Here is a 22,718-nt window from a genome sequence, read left to right as displayed (position 1 = left end):
TGGTGCAGGGGGGCTGTGCTGTGGGGCTGTGCGGGGGGGTGCCGTGGGGCAGGGGGGCTCGGGCGGGGGGGTGCCGTGGGGCAGGTGCCGTGGGGCAGGGGGGCTCGGGCGGGGGGGTGCTGTGGGGCAGGTGCCGTGGGGCAGGGGGGCTCGGGCGGGGGGGTGCCGTGGGGCAGGTGCCGTGAGGCGGGGGGCTCGGGCGGGGGGGTGCCGTGGGGTAGGGGGGCTCGGGCGGGCGGGGTGCCGCGGGGGCAAGGGAGCTGTGCCGTGGGGCAGGGGGGCTCGGGCGGGGGGGTGCCGTGGGGCAGGGGGGCTCGGGCGGGGGGGTGCAGGGGGGCTGTGCTGTGGGGCTGTGCGGGGGGGTGCTGTGGGGCAGGGGGGCTCGGGCGGGGGGGTGCCGTGGGGCAGGTGCCGTGAGGCGGGGGGCTCGGGCGGGGGGTGCCGTGGGGCAGGGGGGCTCGGGCGGGCGGGGTGCCGCGGGGGCAAGGGAGCTGTGCCGTGGGGCAGGGGGGCTCGGGCGGGGGGGTGCCGTGGGGCAGGGGGGCTCGGGCGGGGAGGTGCAGGGGGGCTGTGCTGTGGGGCTGTGCGGGGGGGTGCTGTGGGGCAGGGGGGCTCGGGCGGGGGGGTGCCGTGGGGCAGGTGCCGTGAGGCGGGGGGCTCGGGCGGGGGGTGCCGTGGGGCAGGGGGGCTCGGGCGGGGGGGTGCCGTGGGGCAGGTGCCGTGAGGCGGGGGGCTCGGGCGGGGGGTGCCGTGGGGCAGGGGGGCTCGGGCGGGCGGGGTGCTGTGGGGCAGGGGGGCTCGGGCGGGGGGGTGCCGTGGGGCAGGTGCCGTGGGGCAGGGGGGCTCGGGCAGGGGGGTGCCGTGGGGCAGGGGGGCTCGGGCGGGCGGGGTGCCGCGGGGGCAAGGGAGCTGTGCCGTGGGGCAGGGGGGCTTGGGCGGGGGGTGCCGTGGGGCAGGGGGGCTCAGGCAGGGGGGTGCAAAGAGGCAGGGGCAGGGGAGCTGGTGCAATGTGTGGGAGCTGCGATGGGGGAGGAATTGGGGATGTGGTGCGGTGGGGAAGAGGCATGGGGGTTGTGTAGTGGGGGAGTGCAGTGTGGGGATAAGGGGCTGCAGTGGGGGAGCGGCTGCACAAAAGGGGAGAGGGAAATTGGTGCAATATGGGGAAGGGGGTATGTGGTGTGCTGCCAAGGAAGACAGTGCAGTGGGGTTACAAAAGGAGAAGGGGAGTTTGTGCAATATGGGGTTATGGGGCTGCAGTGGAGAGAAGGAAGTGGGGGAGCTGTGCATAGAGGATGGGGAGACTTTGTTTTGTGGGGGAGGGGGCTGTACAGTGAGGGTGTGAAAAGAGATGGGGGGTTGGTGCAATGTGTAGTTAAGGGCTGCAGTTGAGGGAGAGGCCGTGCAAAAGGATGGAGAAGTGGTTGATGCAGTGTAGGGGCAGGAGGTCTGCAATGTGGGGCCTGGGAGGGCTGTGCAATGGGGAGGGGAGGCTGTAAATTATCGAGGGGCATGTGCAATGGGTGGGATTCAAGAGGGATGGGGGCTAGCATTTGTAGGGTTGGGGTCTGCTATGTGGGGTCCAGGAAGGCTGTGCAGTGGAGAGGCACTGGGAGAGAGGGGCTGCTGGTGCACTGGAGGTGTAAGGGGGCTCTTGAGTTGAGGGCTGTGTGATCTGGGAGTGGCGGGTCCTGTGAAGTTGGGGCCCGGAAGGCTCTGCGTTGGTGTTTGTTCGGTGCTGTGTATTGTAAAATGGGGGCTCGGTGGGAAGGGGGAAGACAGGGCTGCTACCAGGGGGTGTCAAGGAAGGATGGGGAAATGGGAAGTGTTGTAAGGGAGAGGCCTTGAGGGGGCTGAGTGTTGCATAGGACGGGATGTAATGGGTTATTGAGGGGGCTGCGGGATGGGGGTTGTGGAAAGGAGAAGACCCTTTAAAAAAATGAGTGAATCCAGCAGCTTCAGGGAGGGGAAGTATGGAAAAGGGGAGCTTTCTTGGGCTGCCCCCTAGTGAAGAAGATGGGGTAGGTGCTGCATGGAGCAGAGAGGGCTTTTCGGGGTGGATTGGCAACTGAACCAGGGTTGTGCAAGGGGATGGTTGCAGAGGAAGGGGACTGTTGGGTAAAGGAGCCGCAAGCCCCATCAGGATGGTGGTGGGAGGCAGCAAGCTCCTGCAAGAGGCTGACTAGGGGGAGGGAGCCTGGGGGACTGAGGCAGCTGCAAGGGGCAGGATAAGGGGCTGTTGAGTTGAGCAGCAGGTGCATGTCCCTGCAGAGCATGTTGTGTATAGATGAATCCTGCTGCTAAGGTCCTGGACTGCCAAAGACTCCTTTTATATCTCAAACCCCAGCAAATGGCTTATCTTTCCAGGATAGGGAGGGGAGGAAGAATCCCCCATTTCTACCCATCCTCCTCCTCCCCCACCTAATGCCTGCAGGAGAGTCTTAGGGCGAAAGGCAGCAGACGGTGCTCGGCCTTGGAGCAGGAGTGCTGGCGCGCTCTTGTTTGGACACAAGGGCCAGTGGCGGCCGTTTTCTTGTGACAGAATGAAGTGGTTTCTGTCTCTGTGCTTGGGGCATGCGTGAAGTCTGGGCTTCCTTTGCACGCCTGACAGCTGGAGAGGGGAGGCAGCGACTGTTGCTAAAGAGATTCATTCTAGTGCCCTCAACGGTGTTTAACTGGGTGTGCTGGGGAGAAGCAATGTGAGCGGCTAACAAGGCTTCTGAGACTGTCCTTTTCTTGGTTTGCCCCTCCCCTGCAAAACCCCTCCAAATGTCATTAGACTGCCGCTTTTGTAGCAGTAGATCATTTAATTCTTCTTCATGTGGGTTCCATGGATGTTTTTATTTGATCTCAAATGCGTGACTTTAATTTCCTACAGAATATTACTGTGTAAAATAAAGGGTGGTGGGTGGAGAGAAGAAATCAGTCGCGATGCTAGATCATCGGCTTCTGTTAGGCTCTTAAAACTAAATTGATGAGTTTGGCGCCAGTTAAAACGGGATTGGCTTAATTCTGAAGTAAATTAATTTAACTTGAACGCATCAAAGCCTCAGTTATAACGTGGGTGTTTTCAGTGTCATGGGGAAATAGCTCATCTGTACATTGATAACTAGAAGCTAATACTTAACACTGGCTTATTAGCATTCTGACTAGTGTGACCTCGTGGTTAAAGTAGGAAGCTGGGAACCAGGACTCCTGGGTTCCTGTTCCTACCGATGTTGTGCTGTGTGACCTTGGGTGAACACTTAATCTCTCTGTGCCTCTGATTTCTTATCGATAAGGATAATGATGCCCTCTTCCCTTGCACAGTGAAGCTAAAGTAGCTTTGAGATCCTAAGATGGAAAAGTATGCATCAGATTAGAATTGCATTATATTGTTCATCTTTGCATGCCTAGCACTCTACTGTATCGGGTTCAAGCCCTCTGAGTGGGGGAAGTGTGTTGGTGGACTAGACTCCACATTTAAAGACCCTGCTGTGAATGGCTGGATCATGGGAATGCAGCACCTTATTCGTTCTGGTCAGTTACTCATCAGTTATTGCAGGAAGCTGCGGGAACTCTGCATAAATTACAGCAGGCTGCTACTCTAGGGTGGTGGCCTTTATTTTTCCTTTCCACCACACACTTGTGAAAAACTTAATTTGCAGGTGGTGTGGCTGCTATTGGAGCAAAAAGGGTGTCTGAGAGTCAATGTAGTTCTTGGCAACCTCACCCACTCGAGAAGCCAATAGGGATTAAGTCCACTCAGCACCTAGCCAGGATCACACCCAATGTGCATGAACTTGCTACAGTTTTCACCCAGTCCAGAAGCTGTGGGCTAGAACAGTGCACCGTGGGGCATGCGCCACTAATCTAGGCTCTGGACACTGCTCGTAGAGCAGCTATGGCTGAGCATCCCTGACCGTGCCATCCCCAGCAGCTGAGACGCCAGTGACAGAAAAGGCCCAGTGTGGGACACACGTCCTCAGTGTCTAGTGTGAGTGTGGCTGTGTCTAACCCATAAATCTAACAGATCCGCCAAGAGGCTCTCTTGACTGCCTCCCATTGTTTCTGCTTGTAAGATCTGCTACTCTTCGCTCATAGAATGGCTCTGAAATCCATAACTGGGTTCTGTACGCAAAGGCCACCTTGTCTGTCCCTGAAAATCTTGTGTAATGACACGGAGAAGAACTGTTTTGCTTTTCATTAATCCAGTTAGGCTCATCATGAACATTTGAGCAAACACCACAGCAAAGGAGATGGGGGAAAATATCTGTACTGAAAATTATTTGTATGTTTGCAATAAAGTACATCGAACTTCTAGGTGCATGCACAAAATAAACAATTTCAATGTAACATGTATCAATAGAAGAAAATTCTGTACACTCCCTTCTCAGTTCAGCTCCCTTTCACCCCACTCTCCCTCTTTGGCTATAGCCTAAGCAGCCAGATAAACCTTGCATCAAATAGTACCATAATCCTGATCTTTGATTCGATAGTACAGTGTATGGAAAAACTTAATATAGATATGTGGAACATAAGAATGAGTGGAAAGACAGCAGAGAAGAACTCAGCCCTTTCTGCTTTTAAATTACATGCAGTTAAGAAAGGAAGTTTTGGGGAAAAAGGAAACTAAACATACATGCATGGTGGTTTTAACTACTAAACCCACTCTCCTGTAGTTGGCACCTTCTATATCCCTTACAAACTTCCTAAATACCGTTAAGATTAACTGTTGTCTTTGTGTGTTAACCTCCACAAAAACCTGCAGCTGTTTCATTCTAAAGGATTTTTTTATCTTCAGGAAACACGAATTCATGTCTGGGTATTTACTGTGTTTCTTAGACAGGATTATTTCATGCAACAAAGGCGGGAGAAGCACCTTGCCTCAAGACATAACATGTGATTTATCTCTAAATGCTTTCTGTTGTGTAGCTACAACACCTACAAAAGCAAATGTGAGACTAATGATTAAAATGGCAGATGTTAAAAGAAATCAGGAAAATAAGCATACTGAAATTATCCTGCAAGGATGCTCTTGTATGGTTTGTAGAGTAATTTTTTGGTAAATCACTGCTGTGTGCATACACTTAAATCATTTTAGCATGGAGGAAACTGGCATTTAGATCCCAGTCTTTGGGCCTGCTCCATTGATAGGGAGTAACTTTGTATGCTACTACAGTAGAATCCTTAAAAAGGAGGAAATAGTGTCTCTTTGCCTAGTCCTGTGTTTTTGAACACAGTAATCAAGTGTCCGAATGTTTGCAGTTCCATGTATCTGCAGCTTAGTGGCTTCTGTGTAGAAGTTCTAGATGACTATATGTGTAAAATGCGGCTGGAACAAGCGATAGTAGCAAGGGCATCTCTTGCCTCTTCTAGACACTGAGAAGGCAGAGATCTGACACTCCTGATCCATGACTGAAAAGACTGGATTAGCAACCCACATTGAAGATATTGTGAGAATCTTGCAAGCAGCCAGCGTTCCAAAACACTGCTGGCCTTTTCCATACAGTGAGCAAATACATATTTCCATATATAGTCCCGTACTGCCTACTGCAGGGTTTCCTGTACTTCTCGCTGAAGCAGCTGGTACTGGGTCACAGTCAGACAGGATACTGGACCAGATGGACTCCGGATCTGATTCAGTCTGGCAATTCCTATATTTTCTATTTGTTACAGTGTAATCAGCCTGTGTTCTGCAGTACGCTACTATCTGTGGAGGACAGGAATCAGATCCTAGACTAATTCACAAGTGAAAGTGACTTTAATGAATTCAGTTTCCACCTCAGCAGATGTTAAAAGAGCCAGCCTTGGAAATCCGCAAAGCCTGTCGCTGTGGTGGGGCTTCTGTTTTATAAATGTCACGGCTCTAACTTTCCCACCTTCCCTGCTCCCGAAAACTCCCGTGCTTCATGGTTCTCCATATTTCAAGGAGCACAGCAAAGCTTTTTCCTAGTTGCTAGCAGCAAATGTGGCTTCTGGCTATGTGGCGTGAGGCATCATAGTCTGGGATTGGGTTAAGTGTGTGGCTATCTGGAGAGTGTGCTTTTAAAACATCTTAAAAACTTGACTGCTGTGCACAAACTCTGGAGCCAAGAGACCAGGGTCTGCTTCCACTGCTGTACAGGAGGCTGGAGATGGACCAGGTATTTGAGGGACTATTTTATCTCGGTGACCCTTCCCAGACTTGTAAGGCGGGTGCTGTGCTTTGAGGGGTGGAAGCAAAGTAATGGAGGCGAAGAGTGAGACATTTTCCTAGACTCATTCCAGACATTAATCCTCTGCACGATTGCAAATAATGGAATTGTTACTTTGCTTGGAGCCTATAATCATTATTATTTTATTGGTAGTGTGATGGCACTTAACAGCCAAGTGCTGGGAGCTGTACAAACATAACACACAGATGACCTCTGTCCAAAAGGGTTTCCAACTTTAGACCAGAGATGACAGATGGATGTAACAAACAGATGGGGAGCACAAGGGAACAGGGCTGGAGTTGCAGCTTCTTGTACTCATCTGTCATGTCACAAAACCATTATCTCTTTTTAAGTTAACTTGGCAGGTGTCATAAAATCATTCAGCAGATTTCGTTTCATTACAACCTCCTTAAAATCCACCCCAAAAAATTGGTGGTATCTCCCCAGCTTGGTTTTTATTAGCAGGTGCTGTATTGAGGTCTCATATTACTAAGAGGGATTTGTGCAAAATACACTTGCATTATGTTTTCTAGTAGTCTTCGAAATTTTAAACCTAAACTCAAATTAAATGAGCCTAGTACATCTTATGGTACATTTGCTTTCCGTTTCACTCACTAAATTGCTAATTTGCAAAACCCAGTGACTCTCAAGGAGTTTCCCAGTTGTGAACAGAGCTTGGCAAGAGTCTAGGGTGTCTCTCAGAAGTTTGCAACCACGCTAGTGCAGACAAGATGCAGATCTGTGCAGACAAAGGGTGGGTGATGTTTTTAATTTGGCAGTTCCAATTTAGACACTTCTGATTTCCCAGTTAAAAGCTGAGATCCTGACACTGCGTAACAATGTGCTTTACAGTTTAAGGCTCTCTGTGCAGTGTCTACAAAGAGCTAAATTGCTTTCAGAAGTAAATACCATAGTAAAACAGATTAGTGCCTATTTCTTCACGTTTCTTGGACACAGCTACCAAGACCCGGGCCAGAAGCAATACTTGGGTGGCTGGACAATTCAGTTTTTCCCCCAGAAGGCTGGCCCTGGAGCATGCTGACAGATTTAATGCTTTGAATCAGTGTTTTCAGTCTGAGCTCTCTGCCTGCCATGTGGTCATATTCTAATTATACTCAGTTTAGTGTTGAACCAAAAAGCCACTACAGCCAGTATTAACCTAATTGCTGTTAAAGTAACTTGTGTGATAGAGAATTAATGTTAGTGAGTACAAATCTGCAGAGATTAGGTAAAGGAAAGTGTTTTTAATAAATCTACCTCTGAATATATTTTTCTTCTGTCCCCTGTATCAAATAAGTCTTCCTCTGTGCATTTAAAAATGTTAGCTTGGAGGTGGGAAGTGTATAACCCACTATTAATTAGTTTTAAACTGGAAATAAGGCACACATTTTTAATAATGAGTAATTATTGGAACAATTTACCAAGGGTTGTGGTGGATTCTCCATCATCGATAATTTTCAGATCAAGGTTGGATGTTTTTTTAAAAGATCTTCTCTAAGTATTGCGTGGGAGTTCCTTGGCCTGTTTTATACAGGAGGTCCGACTAGATGATCACAATGGTTCCTTCTGGCCTTGGCATCTATGAATGTGCACTCACCAGGGTAGACCAGACAGGAGTGGTGGCAACAGGCTTTTATTTAGTTTGGAAAGAGAAAATCCTTAATCCTGAAACAATAGGGAAATTTATCTTCCACCTTTTTAAATTAAAATCTCTTCAAGTGAACCTAAGAGCACAGAAACCTCTTTGCATCTGGTGTGCAGCCTTTTACAGCAAATGAAACTGCATAGTTGTAATTAGCTATTTAGTAGTAGCTGATATTAAATTTTGCTATTTTAAGTCTATTTGCTGCATTAGGGAAAACAAGACACTCAAGAAAACAGGTGCTGATGATTCTCTCCCAGAGTTAAATTTTGATCATAGGCTTGAGAATGAACGTGAGGGGACTGTGGATGAAGCTGTGTTTCTGCTGTGACTTTTTTTGTGTGTGAGCTGCTAAACTGACAAGGAGGTCTGAGCAAATCCTCCTCACCCAGCAAATGTGTTAATGGGACGCATTGTCCAGCAGGTTCCGAGATCTTAGTTTGGGTAATGCAGGAAGAAGACTTGTATTTAATTAGTAGCAATGTCCTGGGAATAGATGTCCATATTTTCTTGTAATTTTGCTTGGCTCTGTGCAAAAGAGAAATACAGCCCTTGTCCCCTCAAAGTTAATAGACGACCATCTCATTCTGTGCAGGCTGTTAACTCCCCCCACCTGAATATATCGTCCTTCATCTGGTGTTGTCACTTGCTCTCTGGCTTTTTATGAGAGGTTTCATTGAACTGATTCAGGGTGGAAGATCTTTCAGGGTGTTTAAAGTGAGCGTGGGGTAGTGGTGATTAATGGCCTTTCTCTGTTTATTAACACGCCACTTGGTGACAGCCAAATGTGTCCCCTCAAGGCTTTTGTAAAGCAACCGGTTTTTCCTCAAAACCCATTTATAATTTTCTCAGATTCCTAACTTTATTTTTTAAGAACAGGGTGTGTGCGTGAGGTGTGTGAGGGGAGATTATTATACAAACTCTGCTGTGTAAAGAAACTTCTTTTTGTGTGTCTGTCCAATTCCAGTGGCCCGTCTTTTTTTTTTTTTTTTTTTTTGAATAGAGCATTTGGAGAGGATTTAAATTGACATGTTAATTTCATGCCCTCCTAAACATTACAGGTTCTCACCCATCAGGCAGCTGTTGGTCAATTGGTTGTGTTTGCCAGCTGTTCCGCTAAATATATAAACAAAGCGTCTTTCAGCACTAATAACCCCAAGTGGATTTTTACCTTGACTCCTGTTGCACCCCATACACACACAACCCTTCCTAAAAGAGCTGGTTAGTTCACGAGGGGCTGTTTTTTCATGTGTGAAAGTACATAGCATGGGGGGGGTTCTGGTGCGAAGTGATCAGAGCTCTCCCATCGCACCTCTATCTTAATGGCTCTGGGGCCCTGCTTTTGTGTGTTAAAGTCTGCAATTCCTCCCAGTCTGCTGAATTTATAATGGCAGGCAGATTTCATACTGCTCACTGAATGCATTGTACTCCAGCAAAACTACTGTGCCTCAGCGCTCTCATTTACATGACAAAATGGGAGTTTATGCAGTTTTACCATGGAGAGTTGAGGTATGCGGGGAGAACCCCCTGTCTCCAGGCAGACGGGTCACTCCTAACAAGCTTCTCTCTTCCAGGGCAAAACTTACACATTCCGTTGCTGCCTCCTTCCCATGCATATGCCCCCTTCATGGCTCGTCTTAACCATTTGTATTTGCTGTGCCTCTTCCGGGGGTGAAGGTGGGGGGAAGAGAAGTGTTTTGCATCTTGTTCAAGAGTCCTGCATACTTGCACGGTGATGGTTTGTAGCAAGTGTAAATCCTGTGAGCAGATGACACACATGCGCACGTGAAAATGAAGCTAGTGCAGGCTGCAGGTGCTCAGCCTGTCCCAAGGTGTATGGCCCACCAAGTGCACAAATATTCGTGCCCAAATACTGTTGCTGGCCAGAGATGCCTTAGCTACTGGTTTAATGGAGTTCTCTTCATCTAGACCTGGGTTTGTTTATGCTGGAGGTTGCTCCAAGCCTGGGTAATACTGGGATTCCTCCCCGGGTGGTGCCCTCAGACCCTGCTCGTGGGCCCTGTCTAGCTAGCAGGTGTAAAAGTAGCTGTCTGGCAATTTGCTCTTCGTATTCCACTTTAAACCCCTGAATTTCCAGCTGACACTCTGCCTGCCATGGGGTAGAATAACAGTTCACTAGTTATGATGCTAGGCACTGAACAAATACAATAAATGACAGCAGCTTTTCACCTGTAGATCTCAAAGTACTTTGGAAAGGAAAATAATTATCCCCATTTTGCCAAAGTGGCACAGCTTGGGGTGGGAGATGACTTGCCAACAGTCACACCACAGCTCAGTGCCAGCACTGGGAGCAGAATTTAAGTTTTCAGACTCCCAGTCACTTGGGCATGGACTTTCCACACCCCTGAGTGATGTAGTTATACCGACATCAGTTGGTCGTGTAGACCAGGTCCAAGGATTTGAACTTCCTCACATCCGCCAGAAGAGTCTCGTAGCCTAGCTTTCTCCTCTTATGAAATCCCTCCTTTCCAACTGGTCACAGTGCTAATTTTTGGGTACCATCTCTCTAGCAACGATGTCGAACTTAATTTTGTTGCAGTCACTGTTGCTTAGTGGTTCAAGCTATAATTCTTGAGCCAAATCCTGTTGTCAGAACTAACTGCTTAATCTGTGGTATTAATTCACAGTCTTAATTAATTATGAGGCTTAATGTTCATAAAGCATTTTGAGGTCCTTGGATGAAAGGCTTTGTAAATGCAGAGTCTTATTTATCAGCCAGTCTGTATGGCATTAGGGTTGCAGTGCCCTGACACCATGGGAGCTTTGAGAGCCATTTTTAGCTCTTGCATTGCTTTTTCTTTGTATTGAGAAGGCTCTGGAAAGGCTCCTCTTCTACAGAGGTGCAAGGTTTGCTTTTAACACAAAAGCAACAGCTATCATTAACTTCAGTGGCAGCTGCGGATTGGGTAACTGGCAGAGTGGATCACAGGTGGCCAGTGGGGAAATGGGAGGGAAGGAAGATGCTGGAAAGTGTGGTGCCTGGGAATAGATAACATTTTGGTTCTTTTGTCCCATGTTCACAGCTGCAGTGTGTTCATTTCATTTTGTTCTGCAAATGTCTGAACCAGAGCTGCACCAGCAGCGCCGTGTGGGATCTGATGCAGCGTGTGTTGCCTGGCCATTTGCTTTGGCTCCCTTGTGGATGTGAAGCCCTGCTTTTGCTCTTTCCTCCCCTGTAGGACAGACTTCTCAATAGCTCTCGTCACCTTAGAAATTGGTTTGTTGTCGGGATTCCAAGCAATGCATATGTTGCCCATCTGTATCTCTGGGCCTGCACTTTCAAAAGTTGCTTTCATCCAGGGAGTTTCTCTCTCAGAACCATGACATGGATTGACTTTGGGGTCACTCTATAACAGTGGTTCTCACCCTTCTGTCATTTGTGGATCCCTAAAAATTTTGAATGGAGGTGGGACCCCTTTGGAAATCTTAGACATAGTCGGTGGACCCTCAGGGGTCAGTGAACCACACGTTGAAAACAACTGTTCTGTGGTAACAACAGCATTGCGTGGAACCCCTAGACATAGTCTGCGGATCTCCAGGAGTCCGCGGACCACGGCTCTGTTACACTTGGAGACAAGTTTGAGTGGTAGCCGTGTTAGTCTGTATCAGCAAAAACAACGAGGAATCCTTGTGGCACTTTAGAGACTAACAAATGTATTTGGGCATAGGCTTTCGTGGGCTAAAACCCACTTCATCAGATGCATGGAGTGGAAAATACAGTAGGGAGATATATATACACAGCATATGAAAAGATGGGAGTTGCCTTACCAAGTGGGGGGTCAAGATTCCTGAGTCTTTTTTGCAGCTCTGCCACTGACTTGTAGAGTGGCATTTTGCAAGTCACTTCCAGTTCTGTGCCTCAGTTTTCCTGTATATAAAATTAAGGTAATGCCTGCCTCATGGGAAGAGGTTGGTGGGGCTTGATTCATGGTTGTAAAAGGCCCTGAGATCCTCAGATGACAAGTGCAAAAGGAAGGTAAAGTGTTAGTCAGAGGAAGTTATGTCCTTTCCCTGCCGAGATTATCATTGGTATCAAATGGATTGCCAGAGATGCATATTAGGAATTGCAAACTATGGCATGTACTTTTTAAAGAAATGCTTCAGCACAGTTTAATAATTTTCTGGAAGGGAACTGCAGGAGAATCCCCCTCCCCCCTCCTGGAAGTTTTGCAAGAGTTGTTAACAGAGCATGGTGAAAGTAAGAGAGCAGGGAAGTGTGAGTTTAAAATCAGATTCGATGGAACTGTCGGGCTTCATTGTCCACAGGTTTCAGAGTAACAGCCGTGTTAGTCTGTATTCGCAAAAAGAAAAGGAGTACTTGTGGCACCTTAGAGGCTAACAAATTTATTTGAGCATAAGCTTTCGTGAGCTACAGCTCACTTCATCGGATGCATACTGTGGAAAATACAGAAGATGTAACTTTTGTTTGCAAAAGTCAGCAATTGCAGGGACCTTAACCGATTACAGCACTTGCCCTGCTGTATGGGAGTAGGATTCCTGGGTTCTATTTCTTGTTCTACTGCTCATTCACCAGACTTCTCTGAGCCACAGGTTTCTGCCTGTAAAACGGAAATACTTTCCTCATGCGACGTGATTTGTAAAGTTTAAGTTGCTTGGATGAAAATGCAAAGTGTATTTAGTACAGTATTTGCAAAGGTGTTGTTGATCCCTTAAGATTAAAATGATAATTTAGCATGTGAGTACCTGGAAAGGAAAGGGCCCTTGTTAGAGTTATGGAGCGCGTTGGCATGTTGTTTTTTTTAAAATCAAACCATTTGTAAAGATGTGTGCAATTGAAAAATTAGATTCCATTGCACATTTGAGAAGTGAATTTGAAATTCAGATTGCTCTGCCTACTTATTCTGCTGCTGCTATTTTCAGCCTGGAATTGAAATTTGGATTTAAGTAGAACCTGAGACTGGCTGTCAGTGAATATGAGCGAAGGGGTAGGGGGCAGAGACTGGAGCTAAGAGCACCATGTCCTACAGATCTGGAATTGGAACGGCGGCTCCAGCTCTCTGTGACCAGTTGACATAGACACCAGTGGATCATGCAAGTTGAGAGCTCTGACCAGCCAGTGCAACACAGTCCCTTACACCTGGCCCAGCTGGCTACAGACGTGACCAGACTGCAGGAAACAGATAGGGAAGCAGGGGGTTGAGGCTGCTGGGTGAAGGTTAGCCAAGTGGGAAGGCAGTGAGAGGAGTGGGCAGGATCTGTGGCTGCAGCCTCTTGCGGGGGGTGGGTGATATCTGTTGTTGACATTATTTCATGTAATATTTTATAACTGCACCAGAGTGCAGGGATGCCATTAGCTTAGAAACCACACTTTTCTTCTAGGGTTTCATACTACCTCCCCATCATTAGAGTATCTGGGCACTGTCCGTGTAAAGTCAACAGCAATAGCAAAGTCCATTGTGAACTTCATGGGGTCCCTAGTGCTTCTCCTTCTATGGGGTTAAAATGCTGCTTGGAGCTGGGATTTAGTCTGGGAGGGGTGGCATTATTTTTAGATTTTTATTAAATTCCTTTTTTGGCTGGTAGAGGCTTTGGGGTAGGAAGGAGGTTCTTTTTATACCCACTGTTGCCTTTTTAATGATTTCTCTACATAAGAGATTTCCTGCTTTTCCCAAATAGCTCCTTTCTAGCAGTGACTGGAAACCCATGGGAAGATGTAGGGCAAAGTGCTTTACCTTCAAACCACCTTTAAACTTCTCCACTAGGTACCAGGTTGGCAGCATCCAAATAAATCAGAATGTAATTGTTGCAAAAATATGCCTAAATGTGATTTTTTCTGCCACGCAGAGTTACTGCTTGTGGCTGCGTTCTTACCTAGCGTCTAGTGGAGAAGATACAAACCTCAAGGTAAAAAAACTAGCAAAATCAGAGTGTCAGCTGAACAGTAAGTAGCCCCTGAGCTGCGGAAGGTTGAGCTAGCTAGTCATGTTGTATCATGGCCAGGAAATCTATGCCAGTAGTTTCATCCATTATACAGTAAACTTGCATGTCTTGGTTTTTTCACTGGGGAGTGCGGCTCATCTGGTTAATACCTTCTCCTAACACAGCCCCGCCACACCCCTCCTATTAGCTGCTAAGGAGTGTTTATCTTCTGCGCATTGTCACTTGAGACCCTAATTTGCTTGTCCTTCCCACCTGTGTAAGGAACAGCTTCGCTACAGGCCTGCTGCGGAGAGCCATAGTTTTGAATACAAGAACTAAAATTGGGATTGCCTGGGTTCTAATCCCAGTTTCCCAGTGGACTCTGTAAAGCCTTAGGCAAGATGGATTAAGTTCTGTGTCTGATGCAGGAAGTCTGTATACTCAAGATGATGGACACAGTATACCATGGGTGTGCGAAGGGCTGTGGAATAGTTGCTTTAGCCTTTATTATTAGACATGGTCATGCTGAGCAAATAAATGGAAAGTGGGGTTGCTTTTGAGACTGTGAGTTTGTTGGAGTCTGTCTTTGAGTCCTGCCAAGTGCCCAGCATGCTGTTAGGTGCTATTAAATAATAGTTCCCAGAATGACCCTCATTTCTGTTCCTCGGAGCACAGGCCAGCCTCTTGTGTCTGTCTGCCAGAGCGGGGTTCCTTCCCCATTGTGTGTGCTTCTTGCTTGTAAATCAGGCTGGGGACAGGGTTCTGGGAGATTGGGGCTCGTCAGATTCCTCTCTGCTCGGAGGGGACAATAGCTGGTTGTGCTGTGGGGAGCTACCCTGGGGATTGCCAATGAGGCTTTCTCCACTGTGACTCTGACACTGAACTCTCTGTGACCTGGCTGGGAATCCACCCCCAAACTCGGTTCACAGGAGCAGGCAAGGGGTTAAATGTTTGATCCCAAGTAAATATTCAACCTGGTGATTTGAAAACCTAAAGAGAGGAACGTGCCTGGACTAAAATATCTTTAGTTTTTCTCTTTTCACCTGTAAAATGTTGCCAATGCCCTGTACTCTGAAACCCCGACATGTGACACGGAGAGAGACAATCTCCTTTTCTTTTGCTATAAAACATCCTCTATCTTCCACCTGAGGCTACTGGGTGAGGGGTGGGAGTGGATCAAAGCAATGAATGTGGCTGGTAACTATTCTGCATTCCCGCTGCTGCAGTTCTTTCCCCAGAGGCAAACCCCTTACCCAGACAAGGAGGGGGATTTGCCCTTAATCCTCTAACATCCATGTCTCTTGACCATTCAAAACTTGAAGAACAGTTGTCAGTAATTACTGGTATTTATCTCTAGTTGTTATCAGTATTATTAAATCATGATTGGAGGACTTCAGTAACTCAGCCAGAGGTTCCGGGTCTATTACAGGAGTGGGTTGGTGAGATTCTGTGGCCTGCAACATGCAGGAGGTCAGGCGAGAGGATAGTGTTGTCTGAGTCTATTACTTTTGCTAATAGTGACAGGTTTCAGAGTAGCAGCCGTGTTAGTCTGTATTCGCAAAAAGAAAAGGAGGACTTGTGGCACCTTAGAGACTAACCCATTTATTTGAGCATAAGCTTTCGTGAGCTACAGCTCACTTCATCGGATGCATTGTTGCATAAATAAATTGGTTAGTCTCTAAGGTGCCACTAGTCCTCCTTTTCTTTCTGCTAATAGTGTTTGTTACAGCAGTGCCCAAAGATCCCCATTGTGCTAGGTGCTTTACAAACACACGTGGAGAGACAGCCCCTGGCCTGCAGAGCTTACTGACTTGGATCCAGCCACTTGTGCATCTAGGCTTCATGTGAGAGCTGGGGAAAGGAGAGGCTTTACTAACGTTTAAGTATAAATCTATTCAGGGGCCTCCAAGCTCCTGTCCCTATCTGCTTCCCGTGTGGCAAGTGTCTAAGTCAAACACATTCCCCACCACAGTTGCTGCTGATAGATCCCTCTCGGTGGCCATGTAAGTGGCGAAGCTAAGGGGGAGAATGGACCATCTTCCCTCCTACAGTGGGTTCTTCTAGCCTGACTCAGGCACGCTGACGCGGGGGTGGGGACGATGGGACGTAATGGGGGGACCTTGCGTATCCGTGGCCTGTGCGTGCTCTGTGAAGAGGTCTGTCGTCATGGTGCTCCTTGCTAGCAATACACTTAGCCCTTTGCTGGACCCCCACAAGCCAAATGCCTTTGATAATCCACATGCATGGCAAAGCAAACTACGGTTTGGGCTGGTGGGAGCGGGGAGGGAATGGTAGCTGGCTTTCTGTTTTCAGGCCGTCTCTGAAAGACCTGTTCCTGCCATGCCTTCCATCTCCATATGTAGCTTGGGGCAGTATCTCTGCTGTGGCAGGGTGCTGAAATCTGTTGCTCTTTGTCTGGAGAGTGTATAAAGACGCCTCTCTGGGGCACTGGCATTCAGTGCTGAGGCCGACTGATAAAAGTTCCGTTTGCTTTCAGGCTGTGGGAGAGGGTCTTTGTTTTGTGCAGAAGTCACAGTGGTCCCTCAACCCTTGCAGTGACGTCCTCCTGCTGCGAAACAGGGTGCAGATGGCCGGCTTGAAAGCTCGTGGGATTGTTTTTATTTAATCCATCCACTTAATTACTCATGAGACCACACAACTTTCAGATGCAAAGCCTGAAGCTTGCATGCTGCTCCGCTAGCAGGCCTCTGTCATTGCCAGAGGCAGGCCCCTTGCTAGCTTTATACTGATGCCAAAGATGGATTTATTTATGGGGCCCACTTCTGGAGGGTATGCTAAACAGTGTCTCCCTCCATCTCATTCTAACAACCATCAAGGCTTTTGCCTCTGTGCCGCGGTGCCTGGCTTGGGAGTTGACAGGACCAGAGTCTATTTATAGGGCTGTCCTTATAACAAAGCATTCCATTTGTCATAGCCCAGCATGGATCATGTTTAACTTTACCATCACTTCCGTGCAGCTGAGCAGACATGCCCTAGAGGCAGGCCAGCGTTTGGCCTTCTCTACATTTCTGTGTCGGCGAGTGCCATCTGATGGAATGGGATCACCGGAGAGGTTCAGGGAAAGATTCCAACAGGAGAATTTCCCGCTGGAAATTAGGATGGGGTGGGTGGTGAAGTATCAGCCCTTCCAGTTTTGTAGTTTATCTAAATGTCAGATGTCCGTAATCCCACATGCCCATCTGCCTCAAACACTCAGCTCGTCGCCAGTGCCGCGGCTTGTGGAAAGAGAAGGTTCTTGGCAGAAATGCAGGGTTGCACTTGACCTTCCAAACACCGAAGAGTGTTCCATCTTCCAGAAGTAGTGCCAGGAGGGCTTTTTGTTACTAGTGCTGGCTACTTGAGTATAATGATGAGTTCTTCTGTGCAGCGTGGAAAAGATCAGTATGCAGCTTGGGAAAATTACTGGCTGCTTTCAGGCTCTTTTTAAAATAGGCATTGGGCACAACCGGTCCTCTCGCCCCCGAGTTAACTGAGTGCTACCCTGGGTTCTCGCTCTGTACGTCTGAGCAGCGGTTCATGTTTTAAGTGTACTTGTGATCAGGGCACATGGCTGGGAGCCAGGATTCCAGCCTCAGTTCTGTCACCATCTTGTGTGATCCTGGACAAGTTGCTACCCCTTGGTGCCTCAGTTTCCCCATTCGCAAAATGGGGATATTTGCCTACTGTGTGGGCGGTTTTCCTGTGTGCAAGCTGCTCCAGATGCATGGGTGAAAGGCACCACAGAAGGGAAGAAGTCAGTGTTATAATCTGATACATTGACTGGGCTTGGCACTTGCAGAGAACAGGTGAAGCCTCTTCCATCTCTAGCTGCTCTGATCCTAGTTCTGAAGTTGTAAGCACCTCTTGCAACGCTGTAACCTAGTAAACTTCTGTAAAAAATTATTTGCAATCGCGTCTCCGCACCACATCAGGACTGCAGCGAGACTGAAACAAAGGAGAAATAACGCATTAGAAAAAACAAACATGTCATCTGATAACTAGAAGCTCTATTGAGTGCTGCTTCTCTGGCTCTTGTCCCCAAAAGCTCTCTGTGGAATTCCAGCTTCACAGTTCCTGGCTGCTTATTTATTGTGGTCTCTCCAGATCTTCTGACCTTCCAAATGTCTCTTGTTCCCTAGCTGCAGGCACTTACCTGCCACCCTTGCAGCAGGTATTTCAAGCACCACGTCGGCCTGGGATAGGAACCGTAGGGAAGCCTATCAAGCTCTTGGCCAACTATTTTGAAGTGGACATTCCTAAGATTGACGTGTATCACTATGAAGTGGATATCAAGCCCGATAAATGTCCACGCAGAGTCAACAGGTAAGGCAAGTATTAAAGGATTCAGAACTCTTTCCTGACTCAGTTTCTTTGTACAGAAGCAGCGGTCGTGAACGCTGTTCCCTTTCCGGGAGGTGTGTGGTGCAGGGATGCACCAGAATGAAGCTTCTGTGATCTCTGTTCCCTCCCCACGCTGGGATGTAGAACAGAATGTGGAGAAGTTTCTGCTGTTCCTGCTTGTGCCCAAGACCACGTGAAACTTCTGGGACCTCTTTGCAAAATCTCCTGTAGCTTTTTGCCACCTTTGTGAAGTTCAGTGGATAATGTGATCTGGCTGTGAGAACATGAAACGTCGCCTTTCCCCAGCAGAACCAATTTTTCAAACACTGTCCCATTCAGTGTGAAAACAGGGTCAGGTTTGAATGTGCAACAAGATGCAAAGCGCTCCAGATTGCACCGTGATTGTTTTACTCCTCTCTAATTGCAGTGTGGCTTGTGACACATGGATTGCTTTGTTCCGGAGTGGTGCTGCGCCCGCCCGGGGCAGCAAAGTGAATTCTACTAGCACGGCTGTCTAATGGCATCCATGCTCGCTCTAGACACTGAGAACATACCAGCTACAGCTGTATTTCTTCTTGGATGGAGCTAGTACACTCTCAGTCCAATGTGCCCCAAGCCTTCCTGAGCCGAGTGATGTGGGCATTCTTCTAGCTACGCAGATGGCTGACCCACAAGCTGACACGCAGACCTGTACAGTCCCAGCTTTCCTGTGCTGCTCAGCATTTGTTCCTGGCCCTGATGGCTCAGGAGATATTGGACCGTAATACTGTCCCCGGTCTCTCGGAGCAGCTGGGATATTTTGGCAACAGATGCAGACTTAAAAATAGAAAGCCCCAGATCCTGGGCCAGTGTAAGTTCTTGCTCCCCTACTCCGCCCGACCCCAGCAGCATATTTAATTCAGAACTTGGGAGACCAGTGAGCAGATGCTGCTATTGTTCCCAGGCCATTTGGCAGCTTGTGTCTGTGTAGACACTTGTCGTTCTCCCCTGCCCTTGTGGCACGCTCCCCGGGGCTGCCACCCGCTCCGAGTGCACAGGTGCACATTCCCATGTGCCTTGTAACCCTGTTACACCATCACTGATTTTTCAAGATACCGGGCAAGGCGCACACCCATTCATCTGGGGGCTGAAGGGTTGTCTGTATTGTTTCTGACCTGCCTGAGGTCCTGCTATCCGATCTGGAGATGGCCCAGGTTACAGTAATTTTTATATGACCTGCTCTGTCCCGAGAGGCTAAGCTGGGAGTCAACCAGCCAAATAAATGATCCAGTTAGCTTTGCTTTTCTCTCCTTTTCTTCTTCCTTTCTCTTGCCACCCTGTTCTCTGTAGGGAGGTTGTGGAATACATGGTGCAGCACTTCAAACCTCAGATCTTTGGAGATCGGAAGCCGGTGTATGACGGGAAAAAGAATATCTACACCGTCACTGCCCTGCCAATCGGAAACGAACGGGTGAGAGCGGGGAGCAGAACCTCCTGGGGGTGGCCCAGCCAGCGGTGCTCAGTGCTTCCTGGGAGCACAGTATGCAGAAGGATTGAATGGGGGCGTGGTTCTGGGTCTAGAAAACAAAACAAAAGGAGCTTGGGGATGGGGAGAGGGGTCCTGTTCCCCAAGTCTGTGGCCAAGAAGTTCGGCCCATGGGTAGAGATGTGGGGATGCGTGGGCTCTAAGTTCCTGGGGCCAGTGGGTGAGCTCAGAGCAGATATTTGCGGCTGACTGCTCATGATACAAGGGAAGTGTCATTGTGTCATTTTGCTGATGAGGAGACTAAGACACAGAGGTGGTGGTTTGTGTTATGTTACTACCTAGCAGTGTCAACCAAGCGTGCTTCCTAGAGATTGCCTAGACTAGTGGCTAGAGGTACCAGCCACGTCAGGGTCCTGCTGTATCAGGCTGTGTACAGGAGGTGATCCCTGCCCTGTAGAGCTTATAGTCTAAACAGATTACCCGCAAAGGCTGGGAGGGGAAATTGGAGGCCAAGAGCAACTGCCCAAGGTCATGCATCCGGTCAGTGCTAGAGCTGGAATGTGGACCCAGGACTCGGGGTCCCTGCTGTGTCTGTTGGACCGTGCTGCTTTTCTTAGCTATGATTTTTTCAAGGTAGAAAGTTCCATGCCCTGAAGGGGAAGAGGTGTGGGTGGAAAGAGGTGATGCAGCTGGAAGGGGAAGATGTTGCTGCAGTCTGGCTAGCAGTGTTCTAATGATGTCTCTCTCTTCCCCTCCTGCCTCAGGTTGACTTTGAGGTAACGATCCCAGGGGAAGGCAAAGACAGGATATTTAAGGTCTCCATCAAGTGGATGGCGATTGTGAGCTGGCGGATGCTCCACGAGGCCCTGGTGAGCGGGCAGATCCCCGTCCCACTGGAATCTGTCCAGGCACTAGATGTTGCCATGAGACATCTGGCCTCAATGAGGTAATCTGCTCCCCTGGGCGCTTGGGATGGGGTGATGTGTCCGGGGCAGGAGCAGCAGAGTCCGGAGGAAAGCTGGCGTAATCGAGCGTTCATCGGAGTGGAACTGCGTGTGCTGGAGAGACATTGGGAGTGTTGCCAAGAGGAGCTGAGATCTCCCAGGGCAGGTCACGGGTAACAGTTACACATCTGCTGCCTTGCAAAACGAGCGAATGGCGCGTGTGTGTGGTAGCGATGAATGCAATTCCCTGGGCACCGGTGCACCTCGGTCTCTCCTGTTCTCTGCCCGGGCACAGCCTGGTCTCCTGTGGGCTGGGATCCTTCAGTCTCACTGTGGTGTGGGATGATTTAACTGGGAATTGGTCCTGCTTCGAGCAGGGGGTTGGACTAGATGACCTTCTGGGGTCCCTTCCAACCCTGATATTCTATGATTCTATGGTTGCTGGGGTTTGCATGTGGGTTGGTGGCCTGTGCCGTCACTCTGCCTTCAGTGCTGCAAGGACAGCCCTTGCACGCGAGGGATTGAGGAGTCTGGTGGGTACGTTTCAAAGAGAACTGTCTACTGCTTTGCATCCTTGTGCTTTCCCCCTGCTGAGTGATGGGGGCAGATGCTAAGGGTCAGCATCGCAGTGCTCATTCTCTAGGCACGGCACATCCATTAGCTAGCCCTCGCCGTAGCCCTGTGAGGAGGCAGAGATGTTTGGGGAGGCTGGAATTTCCAAACTTGAATGTCCAAAGCCTAGCTTTTCTCAGCGGTCTGAATTTAGCCTCCTAACTTCAGGCTTGACTTGTCTTCTGAGGGGCTGAGCGCCCCCAATCTTGGTGGCTTAGGTAGATCATAATCAATTTGGGGCAGGGACCATTCTTTTTGTTCTCTTGGTACAGTGCCTAGCGCAGTGGGGTCCTGGCCCATAACTGGGACTCCTAGGTACTCCCACGATACAAGTAATGGGATTTCAGTTTGGTGCACCCACATGGATGTAGGTGGCTAAGTTAGAGTTTTTAAGCCATTGCCGTGGGCATGCAGGCTGACTTGCAGTCCCTGTTTCTGCACAGTCAGTTGCTGACATTGCTTTGAATAACATGAGCCTTGTTTCCCTGGTTTGCAGGTACACCCCTGTGGGCCGTTCCTTTTTCTCCCCTCCTGAAGGTTACTACCACCCTCTAGGAGGAGGCAGGGAGGTTTGGTTTGGGTTCCACCAGTCGGTCAGGCCTGCCATGTGGAAGATGATGCTCAACATTGACGGTAAGTCACCTTCAGTGCTGGCAGACTCCAGCTTCACCTGCTAACGTACACCCTCCCCCCCCCCATGTGTCCCACTCAGGCACGTCGGCACTGCTCGCCTGCCAAAGTGGGATTCATTTTTAGGGTGCATCTATGCAGGGAGCGGCAATGAGTCTCAGAGCCTGGGTCCACAGGCTCCTGGGGCTTGCACTGTGGCGCTGAAATCAGCCACGCGGACGTTGTGGCTCGGGCTGTGAAGCCGGGGTGCCGGGTGGGGTTCAGAGCCTGAGCTCCAAGCTGAGCTGCAACGTCCGCACAGCGGGTTTTAGGGCTGTAGTGCAAACCCAGGTCTGCAGGCTCTGAGGCTCTGGCGGAGACGTGTATCCCAAGGCACTAGTTACAGGGGTGTCATAATATCTGCTGATTACAGTGGGAAGGACTGTGCGGTGAGGGTGGGCATTTCAGAAGGGCTCAGTGCGGGCCTAACTGAACCCGTTGAGTTGGTGGGCGCTTCCCAGGAGACTTCAATAGGGGCACAGCTAGGTGAGGGCCAGGAGGATGCTAAATGCAGCTTCTGTCTGACGCTTCGCTTCGTACTGCAGCCAGTGCCGAGGATCTGCACTAGAAGAGGCCAAATCTTTTGACTGTCCCTTTGGGACAAGGGGTGGGTTTGTGGGTGTTCAGACACTGCCTAGCACAGTGGGGCCCCACTCCTGACTGGCGCTGCCCTTCTCATTAGAAGTGATGTGTCTCCACAACTCCGTGTTTTGTCCAGTGGATGCAGGGCTGGGTAGGGTGGCGCAAGGAGGTGGAGAGTCTGGTCCTACTCTCAGGTAGGTCACTAGAAGATTTGTTAGGCTGTCAAATTGTCTCCCCGGGGCATCTCTGGAAGCCCATTTGCTTGGGATGATAGACACTAGACTGACCACAGCAGCATGGGGAAAACGTGTGCTAGGTTGTGATGACTCAGTGTTGACTTAGGGCAGGGCCCAAGATGTCGCCTGCTCTCAGGGAGTGCCTAGTACTCT

The 22,718-nt window shown here is 49.2% G+C and overlaps 1 protein-coding gene across 3 annotated transcripts in view; it reads left to right on the top strand.

The window, feature by feature from the left end:
* The window catches only part of LOC140900526 (protein argonaute-1), a 47,937-nt gene that overhangs the window by 789 nt on the left and 24,430 nt on the right, over positions 1-22,718 (top strand). The window contains exons 1-5 of one of the 3 annotated variants that reach the window (XM_073317941.1): positions 17,982-18,039; positions 18,485-18,907; positions 19,387-19,507; positions 20,287-20,468; positions 21,575-21,711. In XM_073317941.1, the coding sequence (XP_073174042.1) occupies positions 19,403-19,507; positions 20,287-20,468; positions 21,575-21,711 (424 nt within the window). In that variant the 5' untranslated portion in view covers positions 17,982-18,039; positions 18,485-18,907; positions 19,387-19,402. Of the gene's footprint in view, positions 1-17,855; positions 18,045-18,484; positions 18,908-19,386; positions 19,508-20,286; positions 20,469-21,574; positions 21,712-22,718 lie in introns of those variants that run through there. The other 2 variants (XM_073317939.1, XM_073317940.1) reach the window with 2 other exon arrangements.

This window comes from Lepidochelys kempii, chromosome 19 (assembly GCF_965140265.1).
Source record: "Lepidochelys kempii isolate rLepKem1 chromosome 19, rLepKem1.hap2, whole genome shotgun sequence".
Taxonomy (NCBI): Eukaryota; Metazoa; Chordata; order Testudines; family Cheloniidae; genus Lepidochelys; species Lepidochelys kempii.
The sequence above is the reverse complement of the archived record's forward strand: the minus strand, read 5'-3'. Positions and strand labels throughout refer to the sequence as shown.